We start from the raw sequence: 27316 nt of genomic DNA, 5'->3' as shown, positions 1-27316 counted from the left end.
CATCAAACTGTCAGCCAGTGACTTAATATTGCTCCTCGCTTGAGTCCATATTTACTCAAGTTAAAGGTCAGAATTGAGCATAACTCAGATATGTCTTTGTGTTCAGCAAGCTCTGCCTGCATGTGCAAATCTCATACAACTTAAGTTTGTAATGACATCTGAGGTCTGAATACCAATGTGCATAATTTTGTCATTAACTCCTCACTACACATATGTTACTCAACTAGGAATACACCCCTAGGTCCTTAAATCACATTATTATAGATCAATAATGTTTTCATTTTATTTTGTTCTCTTGACATTTCACGTACATTCTTGTATTATGCCCATTCTAATAGCACTGAAAAACACTTAATGGAGTCCTGCAGTGTTTTTCAGCATAATCTCTGTTTACTGTATCTATCTCAACTCGATATCAATATATAATGGAAGTATAAGGGCAGCTATTGAATTGAAAGGTGCTGTTATGGAGTGTTAGCTAACTAAAAAAAAAAGTGAAAAATGATTCTGGTCATCACCTTTCAGTGAGGTGCAAAATACAAAACTTTGACTAAAGAATTCATGAAGTTGATTAAAAAAAAAACGTATGTCTTGTGTAAACATTTATTGACTGCTATAACAACTGCCCTTAGAATTCCATTATAAGTGAGTTTCAAGACAATGGACTTGTGGTCTTTTCCCAAAATAGAGCAACAAGTCAGTTCTTGTCTGTGGTAATTGCACTACAGATGCAGTAGGTAGTGATTAGGAAAGCGATTAGGTAAGTGATAAGTAATGTTTTTTTCTTAAGATAAAGCCAGGGTAAGTGTATAGGTATATTGTATAGTGAGCCAAAAGTAGTTGGACTGAAAAGATATTGAGTATTATTTTGGTGATTTAAGTCAAATTTGTGCCTAGGGGTGCTATAGGGAAGGAAAATTAATAAGACATACACATCGAGGTACAATTGGTATGCCCTGACAGTCTTTTGTGTGTAGCAGCCTGTAATTTATAGCTTATTTCACCTTGGTCAAACTCCCCGATGTCTTGCTCTCCAGGCCTGGCAGCTCAGCATGGAGAATTAGAGCATGTTACAAGCCAAAGATTAAACAGAATACAAATAATGGAGAAAACTACTACTGTCTGCCAGAAAAATCAAAGTCCATAAGGAATAGAAATTAATGACATATGACTTGTAGACATAGGGCTGCGATTACACGGTACAAGTCCTCAGTTGATAGAGTGGATCAAGAGGAATTGAATTCATCGCTGAGTGTAAAACTTCACCGTGCTCTGAATGTGCATTCAGCAGTTTAGTGTGAGGAGACACAAGCAAAAAAGTGGCTGTTTATCCAGGCTCTGGCAGAGACAGTGTAAGAAAATGCCTGAAAAGTGAACATGACTGTGTCTTCACCATTGTAACATAACCTCTACCCCCACTTCCGAGTAAAGCAATCAAGATGCAGTGGAGTAGAAAGCTAAAGTAGGTTATAGGAAAGGGGGGGCTCTTCTCACTGACAGGTAATTCAATGTTCTTAGCTCTCTCGTGCTAGCTTTTGGGTTTGCGCAGAAGTAAATCTAATCACAAAAGGAAAAAAAAAAACTGCTAGTAAGACTTCAAACTGACTGGAAGTGGCATAACTGCAGCATTTCATCACATTCAGATGGAACGTGAGCGTGCCTTAAATCAAGCCTTAATATAAATAGTTCTAACTGGCTAATTAATGCACATATTAAATAATCCTGCATGACATTTTCATAGAAAGGAAAACAGAAAGAACAGGCCCTGAAGATAATTCTAGATTAATGCGGCTCCTACTGAGCTAATTCAGATGGAAAGAAGCCTGTATGTTGGCTGTTGTACCGTACATCAGAGAGCCACAGTGCACACTCAGCAGGGTCCAGTGTAAGTGCGCACACTCGCATAACAACATGCCTGCACTTCATACAAGCGCTGGAATCCAGCAATGCAAAGAATAGATTGTCTGTATTTTTTCCTACAACAATGAAGCTGGATCTATTTATAATCACATTTTATGATAGAATCATCACTGGGCTGTCTTACAGCAGGCATTTTTACTATGTTTACATGTTGTGTTAATTAAGATCAGCCTAGTGTTAGCAGGGATTTTTCCTTTTTCACATACGCAAGTGATAATATGTTACATACAAGAAATGTGAAGTTATGTCATATATATTAGCATCCGAGTTTAATTTGTCCCTTCTTGTTCTTACTCATTTTTTGATATTTAAAAACATTTTAAAGGAGCAGTTTGTAATATCTGAGCTTTACACTGCCTTCGATATCAATTGAAATTTCAGTGAAAACACTGGCATTATTCCCTTGAAAACATCATTCCCTTTCCTTTGAGCTGAGAATACTGCATATGCTGTGAGTTCCTTTCTAAGAAAAGTGGCAGAATTGATTGGCTTTGTTCCAGCTCAGGACGAGACTGATTTCTGGACCAGAAAAATAAACAGAAGCCTAAAACGAATAAGTTATCCAGATCCATTGCACGCTTTTAAACTTTTCAAACTGCACATCCAACCTTAATGATGCTCAGAGGTGGGAAGTAACAAAGTCCAGTGACTTCTGGTCTTTCTTACTTTCCTTGAGTTTTTCTTTCATCTAATACTTTTAACTTTTACTTACTTGATTTCAAAAGAAAAATCTCTACTTTCTGTTCACTGCATTTTTAAACACTACATTTCTCTATAATTATTATTCACATGGTGATTTTTAAGCATCAGACAGCTTCAAATCCAACAAATATAAATTTTAATGCGAATTAATACCCATCGATGTGATCTATCTGTACACTTTACTTATTCAAGGCAGTTTGTATTGTGACAACTAGCTATTAGCATTCAACTAGTTTGTATTATCATAATAGCAAACGTTTGAGAGATTAGCAATAAAGCTGTTGTTATTTAGCCATAGCTAATGTTTTCCCACGTTCTTTGATTCCTTGGTAAAAGGGGCACTAATTTACTATCAACGGTTAAGATTAGTGTGTGATTTTGAGACAGATGTGGTCTTCTTGTACTTTTTCTTCCATGTTTTGTTTATACTTTTTTGCTTCAACTTCAGTGAAGCTGTACTTCAACCTTTAGCAGAGTATTTATTTAGATGAGTACCTCTGATGATGCTATTTATAAATGCATAATTGTGTTTCGATTGCACTTTCTGCTGTGCTGCACTGATATTATAGACCGGCCTTGGATATGTAATGTGTAAGTCTCGTAAGTAACGTGTAATGATGTAAGTCTCCTCTTACTCCACAGCTCCAGACGGCCCTTCACAATCCAGTCCAATGTGCTCTGCTGGGTTTCTCCGCAGCCAGTACCTCTCTGCCTCAGGGCTATCTTTGGGTGAGCATGTCTCCATTACACCACAGCGTCATCTTTAGTCATCACAGTGCAGCTCATGTTCATGTTATTCTTTTTAATAATCAGAACCATTTAAATGCTTATTTGTGCAACAAGCTTCAAGAGCTAATTTAAACTTCAGCTAATCAACTCTTGTATGATGCATCTCTGCTTTTAAGATATTTATTCACATAATAATAATAATAATAATACCTTGCAAAACCAAAGCATGGCTTAATTCTCTTAGAAAAAAGTCTATCTTTCATAAATATAAGTTGGATTTCATCACTGGTATAATTTTGCTTTGTGGATATCCACTTCTATTTATGATTTACGACAATGCCACTGTTGTACTTAACGCTTACAATTTATTTCTTATTCTTTCTTTTATAAAAAACACTATTTTCCCCCAAAATTAACCTTTTCCAGGGAGGGTGAAGGATAATATGTGCTTTCTTTGAGATGATTGAACTGCTTTTTGAAATGTTTCTAAGTGCTGATCATGCTACAACACAGGGTAGCGTAACACGCTCGAAGGAATACACTATCTACCCTCTTCTGCATACATATTACAGAGGCCCAAAACTGGCTAGTGTTGCTGTGATTGACAGTGGAGTGAGATTTTGCCAACCCTCCCGTCCAGAGAGCACGGCCAGTTATGCTCCGTCAATGGCTCTGGCTTCATCAGAATTCTATCCTGTGATCTCCCAACGATAGGGCGAGCGCTTTCCTGTTGCACCACTTGGGAGCTCCTGATAAAATATTTTTACTCTTAGCTTTTAACAAAAAAATTTTTGGTCTTATGTAGACTTCTGAGACTAATTCTCTGAAACTTTAGACACCAGCTCTGGTTTTCCCCATATTGAGCCTTGTTTGTTATTCTGTATTACTGATCATTCTTATGACCGTCTGCATTGTAATCCCTGCCATGGACTTCTGATTATTATTGATTATTAATTCCCAGATTCAGATGCATCCTGCTTATCACCATACCTTACAAAATGATTCATTAATGTGCAGCACTTTAATTGTTACTATGCCACACTTTTATCCTTGCTACCTCTGTCTGTCTACCGGTCTCATTCCATCATGTCTTACACATATGCACACTTTTCTCTCGGGTCTGCACAGGTGGCCAGTGGTGGAGATGAATCATATGGACAGGTGGAGATCTTCTCCCTGAATAGACCCACTCCACGCTCAGTGAAGAGTTTCCTTCTGGCCTCCCCTGCCCTGAGCATCGAATATGTAATGGAGGCCAGCGCTGAAGAAAATGAAGGACAAGCATCTGAAGGAACTGCCAGAATTGGGAACACCATCTGTGTGGGGTTACAAGATGGCAAGTGAGTCCAACTCTGAGATTAAATGATGTGTTTGGGTTTGTCCTAATAAAATATGTATAACATTTCTAGTAGCTTTCTAGGAGAGGGAATAAATGTGAAATGTGTGTGTGTGTGTGTGTGTGTGTGTTTAATTACAGTATCCTAGTTTATGGCAGTGTGGATACTGCTGCCCAGTGCCTCCTGACCTTCCAAAACCCAGAAGGTTGTCCTGTTCTGAGCCTAACACACACAGACAACTTCCTCTTTGCTGGACTGACTAATGGCAAAGTTGCAGTTTATAGCAGAAAGACTGAGGGTAAGAACTTTCTTCCAAGATATATCTAAAATGTGGGAATTGATGCCAATTTAACGTTATGTAGGGAGAAAAAATAAAGCATAACATTTCATAGGGAGCAACAACTCAAAACTCAGTGGATAGTCAATAAAAACAGAATATGGCATAACACATGCTGTGCAAATCTCTTTAATTATCCTAGTGTTTGGACATGTTTCCTCCGCTGATTATTCAAACTCGCACCATATGGCTCGAATGATTTATTTGCCTTGAATTAAATTTCTCTGCACGCTCTGTACAACTGTGCTGCCATCAGTTCACCATTTTGTAGGAGTGTTTGGCAAACTTCTTATGTACTTACTTAAAATTACAGACAAGTACAAAAGTTTGACAAAGAAATTTAAATTATATTAACAAGTTATGTAATATTCTATATGTGAAATATGTAATGTTGTGTATATAATCGTATATTTTACAGATATTCATTATTATAAGGAACAAAATGGTCAAATAGTGTATGTTAAGATATTAAATCAATTCAATTCAATTTTATTTGTATAGTGGCTTTAACAGTGGACATTGTCACAAAGCAGCTTTACAGAAATATATAAATTCTGGATATAAATTTTAAATTTATAAAATTATACCTAATGAACAAGCCAGAGGCAACGGTGGCAATGAAAAACTCCCTGAGGTGACATGAGGAAGAAACCTTGAGAGAGATCTCCCTTTTTCAATAATTAAGTAACATTTCAGTAAGTAATATTTCAGACACAATATGGCCAAATGTTCTGTTTATTTTTGCTCCGCTAGCAGAAATAGATCCCGAAAAAGCCACATTCACTGCATAGCACGTTGCCTAGCTGGCTAGCTAGCACACATTGATTTGTACATTCCCATTAAAGGTGCTCGTGGTAAAACTGGCTTCCCTTCTTCCTTTTCATCTTCATCTGACGAGCTTTCATATTTTAAGCCAAAAGTTTATTCCTGAAAATTATCGATTGCCATGTTTGCTGATGATGTCACTAACACTACTGTAGTAACAGTTTCCAACTAGGAAGTGGAATTTTATGTGGTGAACACAGACGAGTGGAGTGATACACACAGTGAAACATCCCAGTGGGGTTATGGGAAATATAGGCTCTCTTGGATTACCGCTCAACCAATCAAATTAGTGGACCGGAACTAACTGTTGTATAAAAATGACATAACTATTCTATATCCACCCTTTATACCTGCCTCCAATCCTTTTTATATCCTATAATTTAGAATGATCTCTGTTCTAGTATTTAATTTTTAAAAATATTTCTGTTATAACTCTGCTTGATGTCAAGTGCCATATTCAAATAACGTCTAGAGATGGAAAGGGTCATGACAAAACTTTCTTTTAAAACAACAGGCCTCATGTAACGGTCTTTTGGTAAAGTGGTGTATAAATGTTTTTGTAGGCCAAACTGAACCAAAAATTCCTGCTAGATTTACAAACGTTTTGGTAACACTCCTGGGGATGATTTACGAATAATTTTGTTCATTTCCAGCTTGATGAATGAGGGCTAGAATTTCTGCTGTGTTTGTCTTATATTTTTCATTGTTGCCTTGTTACAGGATACACCCACTTTTTTTATATATATATTTTTATATTATTTTTGTTGTATATTAACTGAAAAAATTAATGTTTCCTTCAAAAACTATAAGTGATATAAACCTTTAACTTAACTGTATAGATTGACTACTGAGACTACCTCTTATTATGCAGAAAGGAATATAACAAAATGACTTTTTGTGCTTCATTTATTAAAAATTTATAGAAAAACTATTTCTCCCATGTCTCACAGAAGCTCTGTGGGATCCAGACTCCGGCAGACTGCTTGTGATCGGATATGCGCCTGTGCTCAAACTCCTCAATATAGATGAATGTGTGTGGGCTAGTTGTGCAAACCAAGTAGCTGTGATTGACGGCTATAATCTCACCACAAAGGTAAACACTGTCAATGCTTAAACGAGCTGCATGTAGGGGAAAAAGAGAAAAATCAATTTTAAACACAAATATACCGGTAGACAGTGAAACCTGCTAAATGTGACATTTGTCTTGATGCCTTCGTCGTTGAAATGAAAACATTGTTCAAAGATCTGCACCTTCTCAGCACTCTCATCTCTGCACCCGTTCCTAGAGACCTTTTTTTGACAGGTGTAAACAACAAAGCAAGAGATCTGCCTCTGTAGATCAAAGTCTGTACTGGAGCAGGGTTGAATCGCGTCTGAAAATGAAGATTTTATATATATGTTTCGAGACATATCCTGCTTTCTCTGTGTGAGCTACATGATAATAGAGCATCCTAGGAAGTAGATAAAAGGTATCCTCTTGTAGAAGTCCAACAGCATGTTTGCATGCCAGCCTTTGATCACTTCTGACAGCTGAGCCATCCTCAGAAATTTGCTGCAAGCAACTCTCCTCTCCCTCCCTCATCCTGACGCTTAATCGCAGGAATATATTTGGCTCCAGCAGTTGGAAATTGTACTCAGCTGAAGATGAGAACCTCTCTGGGTACTCACTATCGCTCAGAGGGTTCAATAATAAGCCAGACACTAAAGATATTCTAGATGTTTTATTCTGTGTCTTTTGGAACAACACAAAGTATGAAATGTTAACATCCCATAATTATACATTTTTACATATTTCTGGTCATAGTATGTGGCATGAGATTGCAAATATAAAGCACTGAGTTTATTCATTTTTGCTTTGACAAATTTGTTGATTGTTGATGCTGTATAGTTTTCTTAGTCCTTTTCAAATCATCTAAATTACTCTTAATTATTTTGCACATATGTAAAAATATTCTATAATTTTTAATGGTTAATAGAGATGATATGAAATTTACATAGCATAGTACTAAAATCATATTAGAATTAATATATTAGCAAACTGTTTTTTTTCTTTCATTTTATTACATTTTATTTAATTTTTCAGTAGTTGATGTAAATATTTAAGGGCAAACTATTTTTGTGTATGTGAGTATCTAATGCCAGCCAGATGTGGTCAGCTTAAAGTTTTTGCATATAGAAATGACTTTCCTTTTCTTTTAAGTAGTGTTACGCCATTGCGTTCTTTGTAAGATTTTACTGTTGCTTTCTTTTGCTTGTCTCTCCCTTTGCCATATTCCTGCCCATTCTTTCATGAAACTTTCTCTTTGCTCACCTTCTCCTTAAACCTGTGGCTCTTTTGGTTGTCAGAGCTTCGACGCACACCCAGACCCCATGGTGAGTGTGACACACATGGTGCGAGCTGGTGGAGGAGTGTGGATGGCGTTCTCAGAGGGCTCGTCACTTCGGCTCTTCCACACCGAAACTCTGGAGCACCTGCAGGAGATCAACATCTCAACACGCTCTGCATATCTGAGTCCAGGCAAGTTGGTACAGTATATAATAGCCAAATAATCCCAGCTCTCTCTCTCAATGAGCAGGAAAAATATTGCAGAAAATTTGTGCCTCTGGGATTTACTTTAAAATTGTATATCGAGTTTTGGAGCTTAAACAAAACCAAATTTAATTTCAGTTAAATCAAATAATATGTTATGTAGATTATATACCATTCAAACTCAAATTTTAGTGGTTTCATCATTCTTCAGCAACTGTTTATTCTGGTCAGGGTTGTGGTGCATCGACGGGCATCATACACACACACACATTCACATTTTGCCTAGCCAGTCTACCTACTTGCATGATTTGGGAAGTCAGAGGAAACTGGAGGACTTGAGGAAACCTACATGAACACAGAGAGCTTTCAAAATTCCACACAAACACTAACCCGAGCTCAGGATTAAACCAGGGACCCATGAACTGTGACAAAATTTAAATCACACGTATCATGCCATAGAGAAATGCCTGCATTTTATATTTAAATGTCAATATAGAAAGGTTAACTAAAACATTCCACTATTACCACATTGCAGATCTGATTAAAACCTTTAACAATCTGTTCCTTACAGTTGATGGCAGACTTTTAAAACACTGCAACGACTTCAACTGGAAATGTCTGGTCAGGTTTTTCTATACCTCTAAAAGAAAAGCACTACTAGATAAACGGCATATTCAGGGGCTATGCTGGCGACAGTGTGGCGCCCACATGGCTGACCACTTCCATATATTTTGGGGATGCCCAATAATTGAATTGTACTGGAGGGAGATAATAGAAAAGTAATAGAGGATATATTTGGAATTATAATTGTGCTTTCATGGTTGTACCTTTACCTCGGTAAAGTGCTTCAACTAGTGGGGAAAAATAATAAATACTTACTTAAAATACTACTGGTAGCTAGTAAAAAGGCCATAACAAGAAGGTGGATGCAACAGGAACCCCCAACAAAAATGCAATGGATTGAAATTGTAAACGAAATTTAGAAATGAGGGAGTCTTGATGTGCTATGTTACCCTTTGTGATTCTTGATGTATGTAATATGATCACTATTTCTGAGCTTCTTGATGTAGTGTCTGTAAAAATGGAAGATTAAGTTCTAGACAGACATTGTCCCCCCACCCTTTTTCCCTTAGTCTTTTTTTCTCTACCTTACCTGTGTTTCTCTTGAAATGGATGCAAAACTGAATAAAAATAAAGGTGAAAAAAAAACCACCGCAATGACACCGTAGCCGTTTGTTCTCTTAAAGGTCAGACTGTGTGTGTCACTAGCCTGCTCATCTGCCAGGGTCTCCTGTGGGTGGGCACGGCCCAGGGTATGATCATCACCCTGCCAGTGCCTAAGCTGGAGGGCATCCCGAAAATAACAGGTGAGTATCCATGAGCTCAGCCTGGTGTTAATAAGTCTGAATGTAATCTCACTTCAATCCTCTCTGTCTTCTCCAGGCAAAGCGATGACCTCGCTCAACGCTCACAGCGGCCCTGTGGACATCCTTGTGGCCACGTCCAGTACTTTGTCCCCTGACCTGTTGAAGCGGGACTCTCTGGCTGATGGGACTGATTCAGGTAGTGGAGGAGAAGACCTGAGCCACTCATCTCAGGAATCACTACAACAGCAGCAGATAGAAGGTTTGTCTCAGAAAGAAGCCAAACCCAAAGGGGTGCTGCTTCAATACCACCTCCGCTCCACCTCCCAGCTCCCTGGCAAGCTTCTGACCGCTCAGCCTGAAGAGGTATCCAATTCCTCCCAGGAGTCTCTGGAGCACACTACGGAGGATGGTTCTATCTATGAGCTGAGTGATGACCCCGAGGTTTGGGTCAGGGGACCAGGACCTTCCACAAAAGATGGAACACGGAGAGAAAGGGTCATGTCATTCGCCGTTATATCAGGAGGAAGAGGATTCCGCAGACTCAATGCGGCTGGCTCCTCCTCTTCTACTTCCTCTGGAGCCAATGAGACTACACTTATGGTCTGGCAGCTCCCACTGACGGTCTGAAACAATGACCAAAAGACGCTTCAGCAAGACAGGCTATCGGAGAGAGGCAAATAGACCAAAGGACAATAGTCCACTTCATCATCTAGCTTCAACATCTACACCGTTATAGCGCACATCTTAAATATATAGATTTTTCAGCAACATCAAAAAAGAAACACATTTCAAAATGTCAAAATGACTACATGTAATTATATGCCCAAGCTGCATGTTGTTGTTCTAGATGGAAAGCAGAAGTCGTTGTGAATATATTTAAAAGAGTTGTGACTCATCTAATCTTTACGCATAATGAAAAAGTGTATTTTCTGAATGTAGTCCTGCAATGGACGTATCCAGAAGCTATACAGAGAATGAAGTAAATGTCAACATCTTCGAGTTGTTCTATTTCAATTGCTATTTTTTCACCCCCATTTGTCCAGAATGTGAATGAGCGCAAAGGATTTTTCACTTGGTTTAGGTACTAAATATTGGTGGTACTTATTTCACACTGTGTCACTTTGTTTAAAAAAGAAGAAATAAATGTGTTTATGATAATTTAAAAATCTGTATCTTTGTATAATTTATTTCAAATCTGATCTTTAATACAGGTCATTTTTAATACTCACGTGGTGCCAAAACCCCTTTTGTTTTATTTTTGAACACAGCAACATGGGTTTGAGATGCAGTTGTTTGCAGCTTTAGGTCTGAAGCTGTTTACGCCTTGCCCATTTTCAGCCTCTTATCTCTACAGGCAGCCCTCTCAATGAACATATCAGCAGACGCAGTGTGAAGCAGCTCACACAGCGGCTCACGCATGCTCGCCGTGACTCAAAGTCAACGTGACAAGGAAACCAAATCATACTGTATACCTCCGAGATGGTGTGTCAAAGCTGATCTTAGATGTTCCAGCACAGCTGTCAGCCAGACACGATGTCTCCTGAAATTACAGCAGCGTAATAAGTAATGGCACTTGGGTTTAAATTCAGTCAGACCGGCTTCTGTGATAATCCCTGCCTTGTGGTATTCTGGGTGAACTTTTGTGTGAAGTGTTGATTTGTTCATCAGTGGTTTTGATTGATCATCATGGGTTTTGAAATTGGGTACAGGGCACATGCTGTACAAAAAAAAGAAAATTTAAAATTTTGAACAATATAATTTCAGCTTCACAAAGTCAGAAATGTGGTACAAGAAGGAAGGAAGGAAGCATACTGATCCTAAGGTGCTGAGTCTAAAATATAACAATAAATAAATATTTCATGCTAGTTGAAGTCTTCTATTTGAAGATGTGTTCCGGGTCTGTTAGGACCATGAGCAAAGAAAACAGAATATTTATAGTGCAGCAGTAAGTACTGTTTTTTCTTTGTGTCAGGAAATCTCTTTTTTTCACATGCTTTCAACTCAGCAGGACTCGCCAGAGTAAAGCCAATCTGATTCCCAACACTTGGTTTGCTTGCTTGCACCAAGTTGAGAAAAACACTTTCAGTTTATATTCATTCCATGCATTCAAGAACTACTGTATATGCTCTTCTTTAATCATATGTGTTTATCATGACATACAAGAACATGACTTAGTTGCTGTTCCTAGAGAGATACTGTATATACAAATCTCTTTATAGTAATTAGATGTTCAAGCCTCATGTCAAATGTCACATTTCAGTGACTATATTAAGGTTTATGACCCAAAGGGACTCTAGAAAAAGAGCACTGGGTCTCAAAAAGCAGTTATAATTTATTTGCCATTCAGACTCTATTAGGCCAGCTGTGCTTGGTTGTGGGAAAGAACACTGGTGTGCGAGCTCTAAGGCGCCGTTTGCACTGAATGACTCTTTTAAGTGAATCAGGTGAATCAATTCTCAAGCAAGAATGAATTGAAGGTTTTCTTTCAGCTACACACAAAAGGCACCCTGGTTAGGCCTAATTTGTTTCAGTAATAATCTAACAATTTTAGACACGTGACATGTATTTCATTTTATTTTTAGGGACTTGTCCTCCAAATTATGTATAGGACAAATTTGGATTCTCTGAATATCTCTGAATTTGTTGCTTGGAGCAAACAAAACCATGGGCATTAATGCAGAGTTGGTCTCCTTTTCTCTTGTAGGAAGGCTTTTCGCTAGATTTTGAAACATGGCTGTTTGGACTTGTGCTCATTCAGCCACAAGAGTATTACTAAGGTTGGGAAATGATGTTGGGTGAGAAGGCCTGACTCACAGAGTGTGTTCCAGTTCATCCCATAGGTTTTCAGTGGGGTTGAGTTCAGGGCTCTGTGAAGACTACTGAAGTTCTTCCACACCACCAGAGGCAAACCATGTATTTATGGAGCTCGCTTTGTGCACAGGGGCATTGTCATGCTGGAACAGGTTTGGAACACCCAGCGAAAGTAAATTTTAATGCTACAGTATGCAAAGGCATTCTATACAACCGTGTGCTTCCAACTTTGTGGCAACAGTTTGGGGAAGAACCACATATGGGTGTGATGGTCAGGTGTCCATGTACTTTTGGCCATATACTGTTAAACCATTAACACCATTTACATTGTGATATCAATCCATTTGGAAAACACAGTGTCATACTAACAATTACAAAATATTACACAACCGACTTACAGAAATCTGCAGTGCTTTCCCTGATATTTTCCTCAGAAAGGGATTTCCTAATACTTGGGGGTATTTATTCAAAATATTTACAATGCTATAATCTTAAAAACAATAAAACAATAATCCTACAATAATAAAACAATAATCCTAACCCTAGGTATGATTCATTAAGTCTGTATATGTTACAAAGAAGTAACAGACCTTTCAGAGGCGAGTGTTGATTTTCTTCAAATGCCATCAGCTGCTGTGGTTCGATTCAATGTAACGAGTAGTTCAAAAGAATCGATTCATCCAAGTGACTCGTAATGCCCATCACTTGAATTCGGTGAAAGCTGTCTCTGCGCTAATCCCCACCCGATGCAGCCACCAGCAGCACTTATTCACACCCGATCCTCTGGCAGGAATACAGAGAAAGAGGAACATTTAACCTGAACTAGAGGAAAATGGAGCATTTTGAGCACTTGGCCATTCTAAATAGCGCTACTTCACACCAGGAGGCACATGTGAGATCAGGGCTCTGAATAAAATGGGAACACGGCATTTGATGTTTAATTCATTCACACTACAAAAATGAAGATTCTGCTCACTTTCTTCCTGCTTCTGTGCTCCGACTTCATGGATTCAGTGATGGGTAAGTTTCTATAGTCTACTCTGTTTATGCTCTTTTCTTGATGTGTACTTTAGGAGATTAGAAAAGGAACAGGAAAAGGAAATTAAGCTTCTGAACTTCTGAAAATGTGATCATTTGTCATAAGCAATACTGTCATGTCGAGATAAATAGAAACATAATAAAACGACACTTTATATATTGCTCCAGTGACTCCAGTCTGTATTCCCAGTGAATGAATGAAAGTAGGATTGTACTGTGTTTAAGTGCTTTTACTGCTTACTCAATAGTCCTGCTGACATTATATTATATTATAATATAATATAATATATTATATTATTTCCACATTAAACTATTTTCTGGTTAGATTTTCTAATGAACATGGAATATATGTATAAATGTGTATGTATGTGTATATATGTGTGTGTATATATATATATATATATATATATATATATATATATATATATATATATATATATATATATATATATACAGTGATCACATTAAAATGAAATAAGTGACATAAATAGTTAAATGACTTGTCTTTGTAATGGGGATTTTAGACTCTTTCGCATGCCTTCCATCTCTTAATCACAGTCCCAGCTGCCATCAGCGGATTTCCTGAACATCTTTTGAGAGCATGTAGCCTATTTTATTGAGATAAACTATATTTTGTACATTGAAATACATTTTAGTTGCCAGCTGTTAGCTATAATGGAGCATTTCAGGCTATTGAATCCAACATGAGACTTGAACTAATTAAATCTGTATCTTTGGAACATGGTGCTGATTCTATAGTCTTTTTCTATTATCCCTTTATTTATTTGTTGCCTTACTGAGGATTTTGTCATATGCTAGATAATTTGTTGAATAGTTATGTAATTTAATGAATGAGATTATGTATGTTGTACACATTAAACTTTTAAAGATTATTCATGTCAGTAAATATCACTAATGCAGATTCTCTGGCCCATATTGTCCAGGTAAAGTGTGTGTGTGCGTGTGTGCATGCGTGTGTGTGTGTGTGTGTGTGTGTGTGTGTGAGAGAGAGAGAGAGAGAGAGAGATAGAGACAGTGCTTGATAGACAGTTGTGATTATGCAGTCAATACAGTAGTCTGTGACAGCTTCCTAAAAAGCCTTACTGTAGCAGTAATTCAGTGCTTATCAGCTATGAACTGAACAGACATGTCCTTCAGCTGAATATACTGACTGCACACTATAAATCTAAACTACATCCCAAACATTTAGAAATAACACTAATTTCAACAGAAATATGAAATAGGAATATATTATATTTTCAAGAGGTAAGTGACAGTAATACCTTGATGGAACAAAACATAGCTTGACTAAATGAATACAGCAATCATGTACAACTGAGAAACTGTAATAGCAAAGAACTTTATGTCCTGTATAATACCAGTATAATATTGTTAAATAGCTAGCTACTCGCTGTTGTTATGGTAACACAAGTGGTCACTGTTATTACATTCAGGTCCTCCTGAAGCATGATTCACTGAATCAGCCATTTTAAATGAGGAATTGACTGTAGTACGTTAGTGTCACAGTATGTCACGGCGAACCAGTGGAATGTATGGTTTCTTTATGAGGTAAACCTACCACATGGCTGCACTTAATAGTTATATAATTACTGATTATAGCCCTGTATGCTGGATATCAGTGGAAAGGGTCCACCATAGAACCAGTCCTGAGATATTATCTAAGTGCTGGATTGGATATTCTCAGGACAGCAGTGACACTGACATGGTAGTGGCTTGGTAGTCTGGATGGTGCTGGTACAAGTGTATCAGGTAGACCATGTAACTGGAACCCCTCAGTGTCACTGGTGTGTTGAGAATAGCCCACCAACCAATATTTTCCACCAAAAATATTTATGTGGTCAGAAACTGACACTGATTTTTTTTTTTAAAAATGTGTGCCTGGAAAAAATGAGCTATAGTCTCTATAGTAACTGTACACCTCCAAACTGGAACAACAGCATGTTTGTCTACAAAAGTGAGCAGTAGTAAGAATACAGTGTTTAAAACCTTGACAATGCTCCTAGGCTTGATACACTCGTACCAGCACCACATATATTACCATGTCAGTGTCACTGCTGTCCTGAGAATGGTCCAACACCCAAATCCAAATCTGTCTGGTCCGTGGTGGTCAAGCGGTGGTCATTTTCCTCTAATAGATGATTTAGGAAGTGGTAACAGGTAGGCTACATTCAGTAACCCTGTACCTACAAAATTCACCTGTAGTAGGTGAACCTGATGAGTCTAACTACAAGGTAGGTGGCCACAGAGTGTATACATATACAAATGTAAGAAATGTCCTTCAGAATTAATTTACACCCACATTTCTAAGAAGTTTAAAGCATGAATGTTAAGCACAATACTAAAATATGAAATCATGCAGACAGAGCCAAAGTGCTTCAGTTACTGTTCATATCGAACATCTGAATAGGGGAAAAAAAATGTGATGTTAGTGACTTTGACCGTGGCATGGTTGTTGATGACAGATGGGTTGCTTTGAGTATTTTGGAAATTGCTGATCTCCTGGGATTTTCATGCACAACACTCTCTCTAGAGTTTGCATAGAATGGTAGGAAAAACCCAAAAAGTTCCAGTAAGCAGCAGTTCTGTAGGCAGTCAGAGGTCATAGGAGATTAGCCAGACTGGTTCTGGCTGACAGGAAGGCTACGGGAACTCAAGTAACCCCCGCGATGACAGAAATGCATCTCAGAACTCACAACACTTCAAACGTTGAGGCAGACGGGCTACAACAGCAGAAGACCACATTAGATTTCACTCGTGTCAGCCATGAACAGGAGGTGATGGTAGGCATAAGCACACCGAAACTAGACAGATGAAGAATGGAAAAATCTCATCTGGTTTGAGGAATCTCAATTTTTTGCTGCGACATGCAGATAGCAGGGTCAGTATTTGGTGTCAACGGCGTGAATTCATGGACCCAAACTGCCTTGTGTCAACAGTTCAGGCTGGTGGAGGTGGTGTAATGGTGTGGGGAATGTTTTGATGGCAAACATTGGGCTCCTTAATAATAATCAAGTATCGTTTGGATGCCACAGCCTATCCGAGTATTGTTGTCTACCATGTGCATCCCTTCATGGCCACAATGTACCCATCTTCTAATGGCTCCTTCCAGCATGATAATGCACCATATCACAAAACACAAGTTGTCTCAAACTGGTTCCATGAACATGACAGTGAGTTCAGTGTATTTCAGTGGCCTCCTCAGACACCAGGTCTGAATCTAAAGGAGTACATTTGGGATGTGGTAGAACAGGGGATTTGCGGTTTGACTGCGCATAATAACGAGAGGCTGATGTGGAATATTTTTTCTTTTGGGGCAGAAATGCACTTCAATACCTATACACTGTGTATGGATTATTTTTTCTGTTTAAATGAAAAATATATAGATACTTTATCACTTAGATTCAGTTGATTCTAAAGTACTTAAATATGCAGTGCAGGATTAGGAAACAGTGCACTACAGCATGCTTTGAGATACAACCAATACCTCTACATGTGTGTTTAAAATGCATATTCTGTTATTTCACAAGAGCTCATTTTTATTTTGGCCTAGGAAAGCTGCACTTACGGGTCACTGACTGAGTTGCATGCTTTGGTATTTTACATTATTTGGTTCATAAAGTGCCAGTAGGATTACAGGACCTTTTGGCCTGGCCTCTCAGCTGCATTTGGGGCAGCATGCAGAGCCACTTGGTTGATGGGAGAAGAGCTTATGGATTAAGGAGAGGGGGGAAAATACGAGAAAAAAATAATCTGTCCGCAAACGTCACAATGGATGAGCCAGTACGGCGGAAGTGGTGGATTTTGTAGGCCACTGAGTTGTGACAGACTGTACGACATCCCACACAAATATTTCTTTACCACACAGAGGCTATTCGAATGGTTTTGCATTCACACTGTGCGCAGTTTTATTTGTGTGAACTGACTCACTATACCGTATGAGATCTATTGTTTATCAGAGTGGAAGCTATCCTGTATTGCATTTTAATGGGATCCATTTTTGCTAATCATATAAAAGTGCAAATGGGTTGTCAGCACTTGGTGGATGCCTCAGGTGAATCTAAAAATATAGTTCTTCTCATATGGCTTTGTTCAGTGTTTTAGAGAATTGCAGCAAACTATGTAGCAGCTCTGACAGTAGTGCTGGCTGTATTTCAAATCACACATTTATATTAATGCACCCATTCGAATGCGTTATCATTTCTTTAGTAACAGCTCGTTCACAGATACCTGCATATAAACCAAGCCTACTAATCAATGGTTTTTTATTTAATCAAAGTATTATTATTATTTAAGACGTGTAATTGTTGATACAGTGACATTTTCTATAGTTTATTTAACATTTATGGTCTCCAGTGTCAGCACTTTCTAACAGTCAGTAAGTTTTCCACCATGAGACATTCTTCAGGACAGAGGCTTTCCTGTGCTTTCCTGTTTCTCGACAACATGACAAGATGTGTGTTTTTTTTTTCTTTGTCTTAACTTCGAGAGAGATTTAAAAAAAAAATAGGCTGGTGAGTTGGCTTCTTATAGCTGCTATAATGTAAGTGATAACGGGAACTAACTCTCGGTTGTTCCACAAAATTAAATGTAGCTATAAACAGCTAAAAATATGACAGTGATTATTTAATGAACGAAAAACGAAACTGTTGATGAATTGCTGCAGTATGAGGGGTATAAAACACTTGTTTTTGGAAAATAATCAGCGTCAGGGTGGTAATGGCCCTTCATCCTTTTGCATCACACCACTCGGCATTGAATTATTTATTTATTTTTTTTAGTTTATATGCATTTGATGATTGGGGCATACTGTAGTTGATGGTTCAGGGTGTGTGTGTATATGTAAGTGTGGGCAATTATAAGGATCTCTGTATGAAGAGGGGGAGAAAAAAAATAAAAAGACAGTAAAAATAGCCATAGCTATTACAGTCGAATTGCATTGATTATTTTCTATAATATAAGAGCATGCCCTGTCATGTTTTATTCCTTTTCATATTAAACTTTGTGATAAATACATGTGACCTTTTGGCAGGCCGCAGAAGATCTTAGCAGATATAGGTTTGACATATATGTAGCTTAAAAGCTCATTGAAACCGTTCCTTAACATGGAATGGATAGCAAATTTCTCACCCTTGCTTCAGTGGATAATCTTTTGTGGATACTGAATAGATTTTGTGATACATCTTATTCACAATATGTTCATACCGAGCATCCTAAGTACTTTTTTGTCTTTACTCGCCTACAGATCTATAGTGTAACGATTAATAATCCCACTATCCAGTGTCACCCGGAAGAGGATGGGTTCGCTTTTGAGTCTGGCTCCTATCAATTTTATAAAAATAAAATTGACTTGAAATTTTCTTAACACTCATACTAACATCATTCAGCAGTAACCTGGAATTCATGTGTCCTTTTAAATATTTATGATGAAACATTATTGATAACCAAAGGCATACAGTTTGCAATTATTTTACTCAGTTTGTACTAGTAGATAAATATTAGTTTAGCAGCTGAGCTGTGCCTTCTGGATTCATACCATATAAAATATTCAGGACATCATTTAGTGGTGGGATTTCTTTCCTTGGCCTGCTCGTGGCCTCACTATGAATTAGTTTTCACTATTATTTTTATGTTTCAGAATTTTTTTTTAATTTGTGGAGCTGAGAAAGTCCAGCACAATGAATAAATATTTAGTGGACATTAATTAGAGCAGATGTTCAGAGAATAGGGGGGTTCGGGGGCTACAGTTTCAGTGTGTGATCTTTGTTCTATTCAGTTTTATGTATAGCGCTTTTAACAAGGGACATTGTCACAAAGCAGCTTTACAGAAATATATAAATTCCAGATATAAATTTTAAATTGATAAATTTATCCCTGTTCTGTCCTGCAGGCTATTTGACAGTCAGTATCGAGCCTCTCCCGCCTGTGGTCATGGGAGATACGGTGACTTTGAAGTGCAATTTCAGGACTGACGGCAACCTGAGAGAAATCGTGTGGTTTCGGGTGAGTGAACTCAGAGCGTTCAGCCACCATCATTTATATTAGTTACTTAAAGAGGCAGTCATTCATTTCTTGCATAAGTTGTATTGCCCCACTTCTGATACAGCATGAGATGAAAGTGCCTAAAATATGAAAATTATATTCAGGATTAAAAGATCATGGTTCAGTGGTTCTAGGACAAGCCTTTTTCATTTTCAGATCGTTTTTCAGGCATGCTGGGCTACAGCCTTGACAGATGAGTTTCTGTGTATGTGCATTCAATTTCAGGGCTGTAGCAGTTTGCCAGAAAGTGTTTTCCCTTTCATGATGTGATGACATTTTTTATTAAAATGCTGCTACTTCATTTGCAGAACGCACTGCTGAATTAGTTTTTGTTTTATTAATTCATGGTAAAGCATAATTCATAACCCTTTACCCATTTTAGCCAGTTGTAATTAAAGTGTCACTTTTTTATCTCGTACACATTAATTACTGTGATGAAACATCTCCCACACAGTTACTGTATACTGGCCTTCTGTTCTGAATAACAGTTTAATATTTTATAGGTTACAGAAGGTGGTAGCTCTAAGCAGAAAATCTTTACTTATGACGCCATGTACAATACCAATTTCTCTCACATGGAGGACTTTCGCAGAAGAGAAGATCTTGTTTACCAATCGACTGTTAGGTAAAGCCTGTATCCTGTCTCTTGCTTCCCTGTGAGAATCTGTCCTGTTTTTGTAACTGAAATCTGAATGAGCTTGTTCTGTGTGTTAGGTTGCCTGAAGTACAGATGGAAGACAACGGGCCGTACGAATGCCATGTGGGAATCTACGACAGGGCGTCCAGAGAGAAGGTGGTCTTAGCATCTGGAAGCATAACACTTGCTGTTATGTGTAAGTCTCACTCCTTACATAGTCCATTATTACATTTACTATCAGTCGTGCTTTTATTTGCAGCCACCCACACATGTAGCAGTGCTCTAAGCAGCCTATAATTGGTTTTCTCCTGTATATACACAATTCTCTTGAACACATTGGCTGTAGTTGACTTTGGATCTAATTTGGAATGAATCAACAAGATAAAACCTTTCGCTCAGATTGCTATGCAGGTCTAAATGTAGTGCTTTCTTTTCTTTTCTTTTTTTGTGCTTGCTATTTTTGCTGGTTTTCGTCTCTTGGGGAACTTGCAGGCTGTTAATCCCACTCTGCTAGCTTGTTTTGTTAATTGAGTGTGTAATGCTTGAAAGATAAGCATGCTGTGACAAGCACAGTTTGATGTGTTTAGAAACTCTTTTTATAACTCATAAGTGAGAATTGCATATTTTTACTAAATTATACTATATATCAACAGTTAGACACTTCAACTATTGAGTTTTGTTGAGCCTGTGCCCACTGTAGCCTCAGATGCCTGTTCTTTGGTGGCAGGAATGGAACCTGATGTGATCCGCTGCTGTTTTAGCTCAGCTGTCTCAAGGTTTGATACGTTGTGCCTTCTGAAATGCTTTTTTGCTCACTATGGCTGTAATGAGGGGTTAATTGAGTTTCCGTAGCCTTCCTGTCAGCTCAAACCAGTCTGGCCATTCTCCTCTGACGTCTCTCATCAACAAGCTGTTTCCACCCTTGATTGTGTGTGAAAAGACCAGGAGATCAGCAGGTTCTGAAATACTCAAACCAGCCTGCCTGGCACCAAAAACCATGCCACAGTCAAAGTCTCTGAGATCACATTTTTCCTCCTTTCTGTTTAATGTGAACATTAACTGAAGCTGTTGACCTGTAACTGCATCACTGTGCGCATTCTGCTGCTGCCACAAGACTGGCTGATAACTGCACAGGTAATTGCATGAGCAGATGTACAGATGTTCTTAATAAAGTGGTGAGTGTATATCTGAATGGTGCAAATAATTATAGCTTGTTTACTTACAATAATATCTTGATTAGTGATCTGATCACTCTTTGGCAGTAATTAAGTCTGTAATTAAACAATTAGCACTAATGTAGAAAACATGACTATGGGCTTTCCTACTGTCCTTCTTAATATCTCTGTTTCAGTGACCACTAGGATTTTCCAAAGTTGTGTCATTACACTGTTTCAGATAATTGAATACACAAATTAATTTTTTTTTCACTTTTTAGCACCCCCGAAATCCATCTCTGTAATTGCAGCTGACCAACCGGCACGATTCAATCGCTACGAGGCTCAAAACTTCACACTCATATGCATTGTGACTGGAGGAAAACCCGCTCCTGTGGTATGCTTCTGATTTATCTTTTTAAGAAAATGATAACTCAATAGCAATAAACGCTGAGTAGTGTTCATTACTTAACAGTTGTATGTCCCATTCTAATTGTAAACTGTCATTTAAAATAGCCAGCATATTATAATTTAGATTTGATATTCATCTCAGTTACTAGTAATATAGATAATATTATTTTTAAAAAGACATGATAGACATTCATATGGAGTAAGGTGGCAGGGGTATGCATAAGCATTTACAAAGACCCATTATTTCATGTTCTTTTTCACCAAAATAACCTAAATAGAATTGAGAAATTATGTAATGCCAATATTAATATTAAATATGATTTTTTTTTTAAAAAAAAACTTCTTTAGAGAAACTCTCCATCCTTTGGACTGACATGGCATTCTGCTGGCAGTTCTCTTTCACTGAAGACCATGTGATTACGGCCTTGTTTTAAATTGGTCTATTAGCTGTTAATGCAAATAAAAAAATAGAGAAATGAAATTTGTGACTTAGCCTTGGCATGCAAGTTGCTGTAGAGTAGCATCCGTTTGTTTTCTTTAAATTTTCAGTGTACATTTTTTTTGTTTGTTAGTTACACAGGATATATGCAATGACCTTTAGTTTTATTCTTTCTTTTGTCAACAGTTTCATGTTTTCACACTCTGCCCTTACTGTCTCTCATCTCTCAGGTGCACTTTAAGAGAGATGGCGAGCTGATCGAGGTGCTTCCCTCGGTTCAGCCATCAGAGGCAGCTCAGAACAGAGGCTTGCGCTCGGCCAAACGCAGCAGGCCATTGATTAGCCGAGAGCTCGATGACACCAAGCGCCAGAAGTCCCTTTCTCACCTGGAGCCGGACATCGAGCCAATGAGGTTGGACCGGGCTCGTCCTCGCCACAGCCTCACTCCAGGAGCTCTGGGGCAGGAGAGTGCCAGTCCCACTACTGAGATCATCCCAGAGACGGTGGTGAGCAGGGAGTTTCCACGCTGGGTTCTCAGCTCCAGCCCACTCTACTACTTCAACCACACACAGTCTGAGCTCACTGATGGCACCATGCAGGTACAGGCTATGCTCACCTGGCACCTGAACCCACAGCTCGACAATGATGCGCTGTTTAGCTGCGAGGTCAAGCACCCAGCTCTCTCCATGCCCATGCAGGCTGAGGTCACACTCTGTGAGTATGAAGTCACACTAACCAAAATTAAAAAGTTTGAATGATGTGTAACGTCAAACCTGCAGGAAAAAAAGAAATCTGAAATAGTCATATTAGTACTAAAACCGAAAGCATTTGAAATACAGTCAGTTGCAAAAGTTCACATATCACACATGGTTCTATGACTAAAGCGAAGAACCGCCAAAGCGGATTCCTTCCAGAAATAATGGAGTAATTGTTTCCAAGAACCAACAGCAAAGTCATCACCTCATGACCGCAACCATGACCTCACATATGTAACTTATAAAAGGCTGCTGCTAGGAAATCTGTGATACTCTTTACAAATCTCTTTTTAACAAAACATAGTTTTGCCATTTCCTTACCATATAATTGAATCCTTATTCTAAAACGTTAGTATATTTAGTTCACCTTCTTTGAAAATGTAACAAGGTAACTCAATATAAAGAGAAATTGTCTCCGCTTGTACAGTTAACAAACCATCATATGAGAGACACCAACCAGGTTTTTGTCATCTTTTGCTTTATATTAAGCTGCTCCAAAGGGACCGAAACTCTCCATGACTCCAAGCAGAGTAAAAGTGGGAGACACTGTGCGCATCACCGTGGAGGGATTCCAAGTGGGAACAAAGGGGGTAAGATCATAAGAAATGTCCTTCACTGACGGTATGTGTAACTGAAAAAGCCTGGAGTTGTCACATGTTGGAAAAGTCAATATTTCAGTAGAAATGTGAACAGTAATACAAGTTCCACATTACACAGTTTAAAGAAATGAAGGTCTATGCAACTTCCAGCAGGACTGCTGTTTCCTGACATGATTCATCACATGAGTTTCTTGACCTATATATGTTTTCACTTCATATCTACAACTGACATTGTGAAGTTTTCCTTTGTAATGTAAGTAGTAACTGTTCTGTAACTGAAGTTTCTTAATAGTTCAACAAAAATTTTGGATATATCTATAGGATATTGTCAAATATGCTGTTCTGTACAGGGCTGGTGTTTACACGGTCATGGTTCTTACGTCCTAAGTATGCTGACTTTCTGTTCACTGATTCAATGAACACTTTTATTTTATTTGGGCTATTGAAGATTTGTTGCTTCTACATGTAGCTTGTGATCCATTCCAGCTCCACATACCTGAACATGAGGACTTCTTGATAGCAAATGAGAAATGGCACATATTTACCGCTTCATCTATCCCACATATGGCCATGGAATGATGGCAATGAACTCTGAACATAAGAACACAAGTGCAGAGCTTTCACTTCAGCTCATACTTTTTTGCTCCATGATAGACATTGAACTTTGTATAATGCAGAGTGAAGCTAGCTTTTGTACTCGATTTTCAGCTATATTTTTCAATACGTTTGCAGTCATTTGACAAATCTGATGTCTGGTCTCTTTGATTTATGTTGCAACACTTGCATTCCACTGGCACAAAAATCCTGATATTTTAACTTGTTTTTTTTATGTCTATTATGGAGCAAAAAATCAACAAAGTATGAGACTAGGATAAAGCTGGAATACATAAAAGAATTTTAGCTGTTAACAGGGACTGACGTGATGGGTCCAGACATTTTTGGCTCAGATTCCAAATAACATTAAAAAAAGTTAAAATATCAGGCTTGGTGTGCCAGTGGGATGCAAGGGTTCCAATATAAATCAAAGAAACTCGACACTAAATTTGTCATTTTACAGCAAATGTATGAAAAATCGAATACAAAAGCTAACATAACTCTGTATTATACAACGCTCAAAAGCTAGCATGGAGCAAAAAATCAATAAAGTATAAAGCCGGAATATATAAAAGTGTGTTAGCTGTTAACTGGGACTGATATGGTGGCCTCAATGTTTTGGGCTCAGATTAAAAATGTTATTAACTTGTAAATATGGTTGTTTACATTAGGGCTAGTTTTGGCCTACACATATGGTGTACTTGTCATTGTAGTAATTAGCTCTTACGAACCTAAACTCAACCACTTTCTTTTGGTTTATTTAAGCGCTCTTGGTATCTGTGACTGATGTTAAAGCTGTATATTTCTGTGTGTTTGCATATGGTACAGAATGAGGTATTTCCAGAGCCTCTGTTCACATGGACGCGTGTCGGTGGGCTACTGCTGGACGGCAGTGCTGAGAGAGAAGGCAAGGTTCTGGTTCTTGAGAGAGTACCTGCAGAGCTCAACGGCTCCATGTACCGATGCACGGCTGAGAATCCGCTTGGCTCCACCAACACACACATGCGCCTCATAGTGTTTGGTTAGTATCACACGTACACACTCACTCACTCACACAGACATTCCCATAGTCTTCAGTCAGAATCAAACACACTTCAGTGATTTATCATTACCAAAACACACACCTTATAGTATCAGTGAATAACAAATACACTCTTGCTCTAGTCCACTGATACATAACTAAGACACATGGTGCACACTGTGTCTTGTGCATGCATTGTGTATTTGGCTTTTAATATTAAAAAATCAATTTGGACAATACCTATAATGCTTTACTTAGAATTTTAATTCACCCTTTATTTCTGTTTGAATAGAGAATCCAAGAATAAAGAAGGAGACACTACACTTAAATGGTAAGGTATATGGTGAAGCTATAAACCTAATATTTAATCAATATTAGATACAGTTGCGTTAGATGCTATTGTGAGATAGAACCCAGTGCTTAAACAGTGTCATCTCTTCATGCCTGTGTTCTGGCCTGTAGTTGCTGACTCGAGTGGACTTGTATCTGGACCTGCACTCACCGTACTGCTGCTGTTACTGATCCTGGAGTTTACCTGAACAAACACTGATGATCTTTCCTCTCCCTGACATCTTCTGTTCACCTGAAAAGACTTAATACAGACTGTCTGAGCCACGGTTCTGCTCCTATATGAAAAACTGTGCATGTGAGCTACAATATATGAAAGTGCAAAATACTGTGCCACGCGCCTGCCATCTAGACCATTATCAAATGGACTTCAGTGTCACCTGCAAGATCTGACCTGTAGATGGCAGTAGAGACTTCTAGACAAACAAATGACATATTTGGTCAGTTCTGTTATGTCTTAGAGAAGATTGTATTCTTATTAAAAAGGGGGGTTTGCTGGTTCATTTAATAGTTCAAGTGTGTGAGTAAGGAAGACACTGTGTTGTAGGGTTTTACAGAGAACCTTTACAGGTTTCCCTATAAAAAAACACAGCTATAGATTTTACCTTTCAAGTGTGTAGTAAATCCACCCTGCTATTGTCACATACACTTAAATTTTTTTTCTAACCTTTTAACTGTATATAAATAATACAGTTCCTTGGATCTAATAATAAATTCCACAGACCCCCTTGCACAGATTTATTTCATGAACATAATCCAACTATTCAAATGTCAGGCTAACTATAGCTCATGGAACTTTTTATTCCTGAACTTTCCACAGAACACATTAAGCTAAAGTTCACATTATTTGTTATTTATAGGCGACTTGTTTTTGAGTTACTGAGGTTTGGATGAATATTAAGTGACCAGTCGAACTGGCTAATAATTATAAGAACTCAGTAATAAATATAACTTTGATAAGAGTGAGTTGTCATTTCCACTACTACTGTATAACAGAATTAAAAAAACAAACACTGCCTATGCTTTATGGACCCCACTTTGAGAGCCACTCTTCTACATAAAAGATGTTTAAGAGATATTTGTGGAACCTGAAGAGCCCTGGGTGGAACAGTGGTGGAGTAAGGTAGCGATGCTGCCTCACAGCTCCAGGGTCCCCAGTTTAGTCCTGAGCTCGGCTTAGCGTCCGTGTGGAGTTTCTGTGCATGTTCTCCATGTGGGTTTCCTCCCGCTTCCCAAAAACATGCCAGTGCAGCTATGCTAAATTACCCCTAGGTGTGAATGAGTGTGTGACTGTGTGTGTGTGTATGGGGTCCTATGATGAACTATTGCGACATCCAGAATGTGTCCTAGTGTTCCCAGCATAGCCTCCAGATCCACAGTGACCCTGAATGAATGAATGAATGAATGAATGAATGAGCCCTTTAGGGTGCTAGAACTATTTCTTATCACTGCACTATTTAGCACAGAAAACTGATGTGCTCTACAACAGATTTCCTATCTGATAGAGCTTCCTGGAGAAATTCTTCCAGAAAGCCCAAAGGACTGCTGAAGAACTGCTGAAGAACTTTTAAAGGGCTCTTTTTTTAGAGTCTATGGGGTTACAGTCTATAAAAAGCAAGAGAAATAGCTTAGGGGACCTACTTCTCAGTACAGAAAGATTTAACTGGGATATTTTCAATGGGGAAGAAAAAAGTCAAGAAAA

General features: G+C 38.3%; 2 protein-coding genes and 1 long non-coding RNA gene across 8 annotated transcripts in view; 2 read left to right on the top strand and 1 right to left on the bottom strand.

Moving 5' to 3' along the window:
* arhgef10lb (Rho guanine nucleotide exchange factor (GEF) 10-like b) overlaps positions 1–10913 on the top strand; it is a 37445-nt gene extending 26532 nt beyond the window's left edge. For all 6 annotated transcript variants that reach the window (XM_053240862.1, XM_026920341.3, XM_053240861.1 and 3 more), the window contains 7 exons: positions 3265–3351; positions 4480–4691; positions 4829–4986; positions 6801–6943; positions 8197–8368; positions 9628–9747; positions 9824–10913. In XM_053240862.1, the coding sequence (XP_053096837.1) occupies positions 3265–3351; positions 4480–4691; positions 4829–4986; positions 6801–6943; positions 8197–8368; positions 9628–9747; positions 9824–10374 (1443 nt within the window). In that variant the 3' untranslated portion in view covers positions 10375–10913. The remainder of the gene's footprint in view (positions 1–3264; positions 3352–4479; positions 4692–4828; positions 4987–6800; positions 6944–8196; positions 8369–9627; positions 9748–9823) is intronic.
* LOC117599238 (uncharacterized) lies at positions 8832–11211 on the bottom strand. The gene is made up of 2 exons (XR_004579703.2): positions 10977–11211; positions 8832–10370 (listed from the first exon to the last, which is right to left on the bottom strand). It is a non-coding gene; the product is annotated as an uncharacterized LOC117599238 (long non-coding RNA).
* Positions 11212–13047: 1836 nt separating this feature from the next.
* On the top strand, positions 13048–26973 carry igsf21b (immunoglobin superfamily, member 21b). Its single transcript, XM_026920349.3, has 10 exons — positions 13048–13578; positions 19505–19617; positions 20160–20281; positions 20371–20489; positions 21729–21844; positions 22528–23011; positions 23542–23642; positions 25074–25266; positions 25559–25597; positions 25729–26973. The coding sequence occupies exons 1-10, from the start codon at positions 13518–13520 to the stop codon at positions 25803–25805; spliced, it is 1425 nt and encodes a 474-aa protein (XP_026776150.3). The 5' UTR covers positions 13048–13517; the 3' UTR covers positions 25806–26973.
* The last annotated feature ends 343 nt before the right edge of the window (positions 26974–27316 follow it).

Source organism: Pangasianodon hypophthalmus, chromosome 16 (genome assembly GCF_027358585.1).
Source record: "Pangasianodon hypophthalmus isolate fPanHyp1 chromosome 16, fPanHyp1.pri, whole genome shotgun sequence".
NCBI classification, from domain to species: domain Eukaryota; kingdom Metazoa; phylum Chordata; class Actinopteri; order Siluriformes; family Pangasiidae; genus Pangasianodon; species Pangasianodon hypophthalmus.
This window is presented reverse-complemented; position numbering and strand designations above follow the sequence as displayed.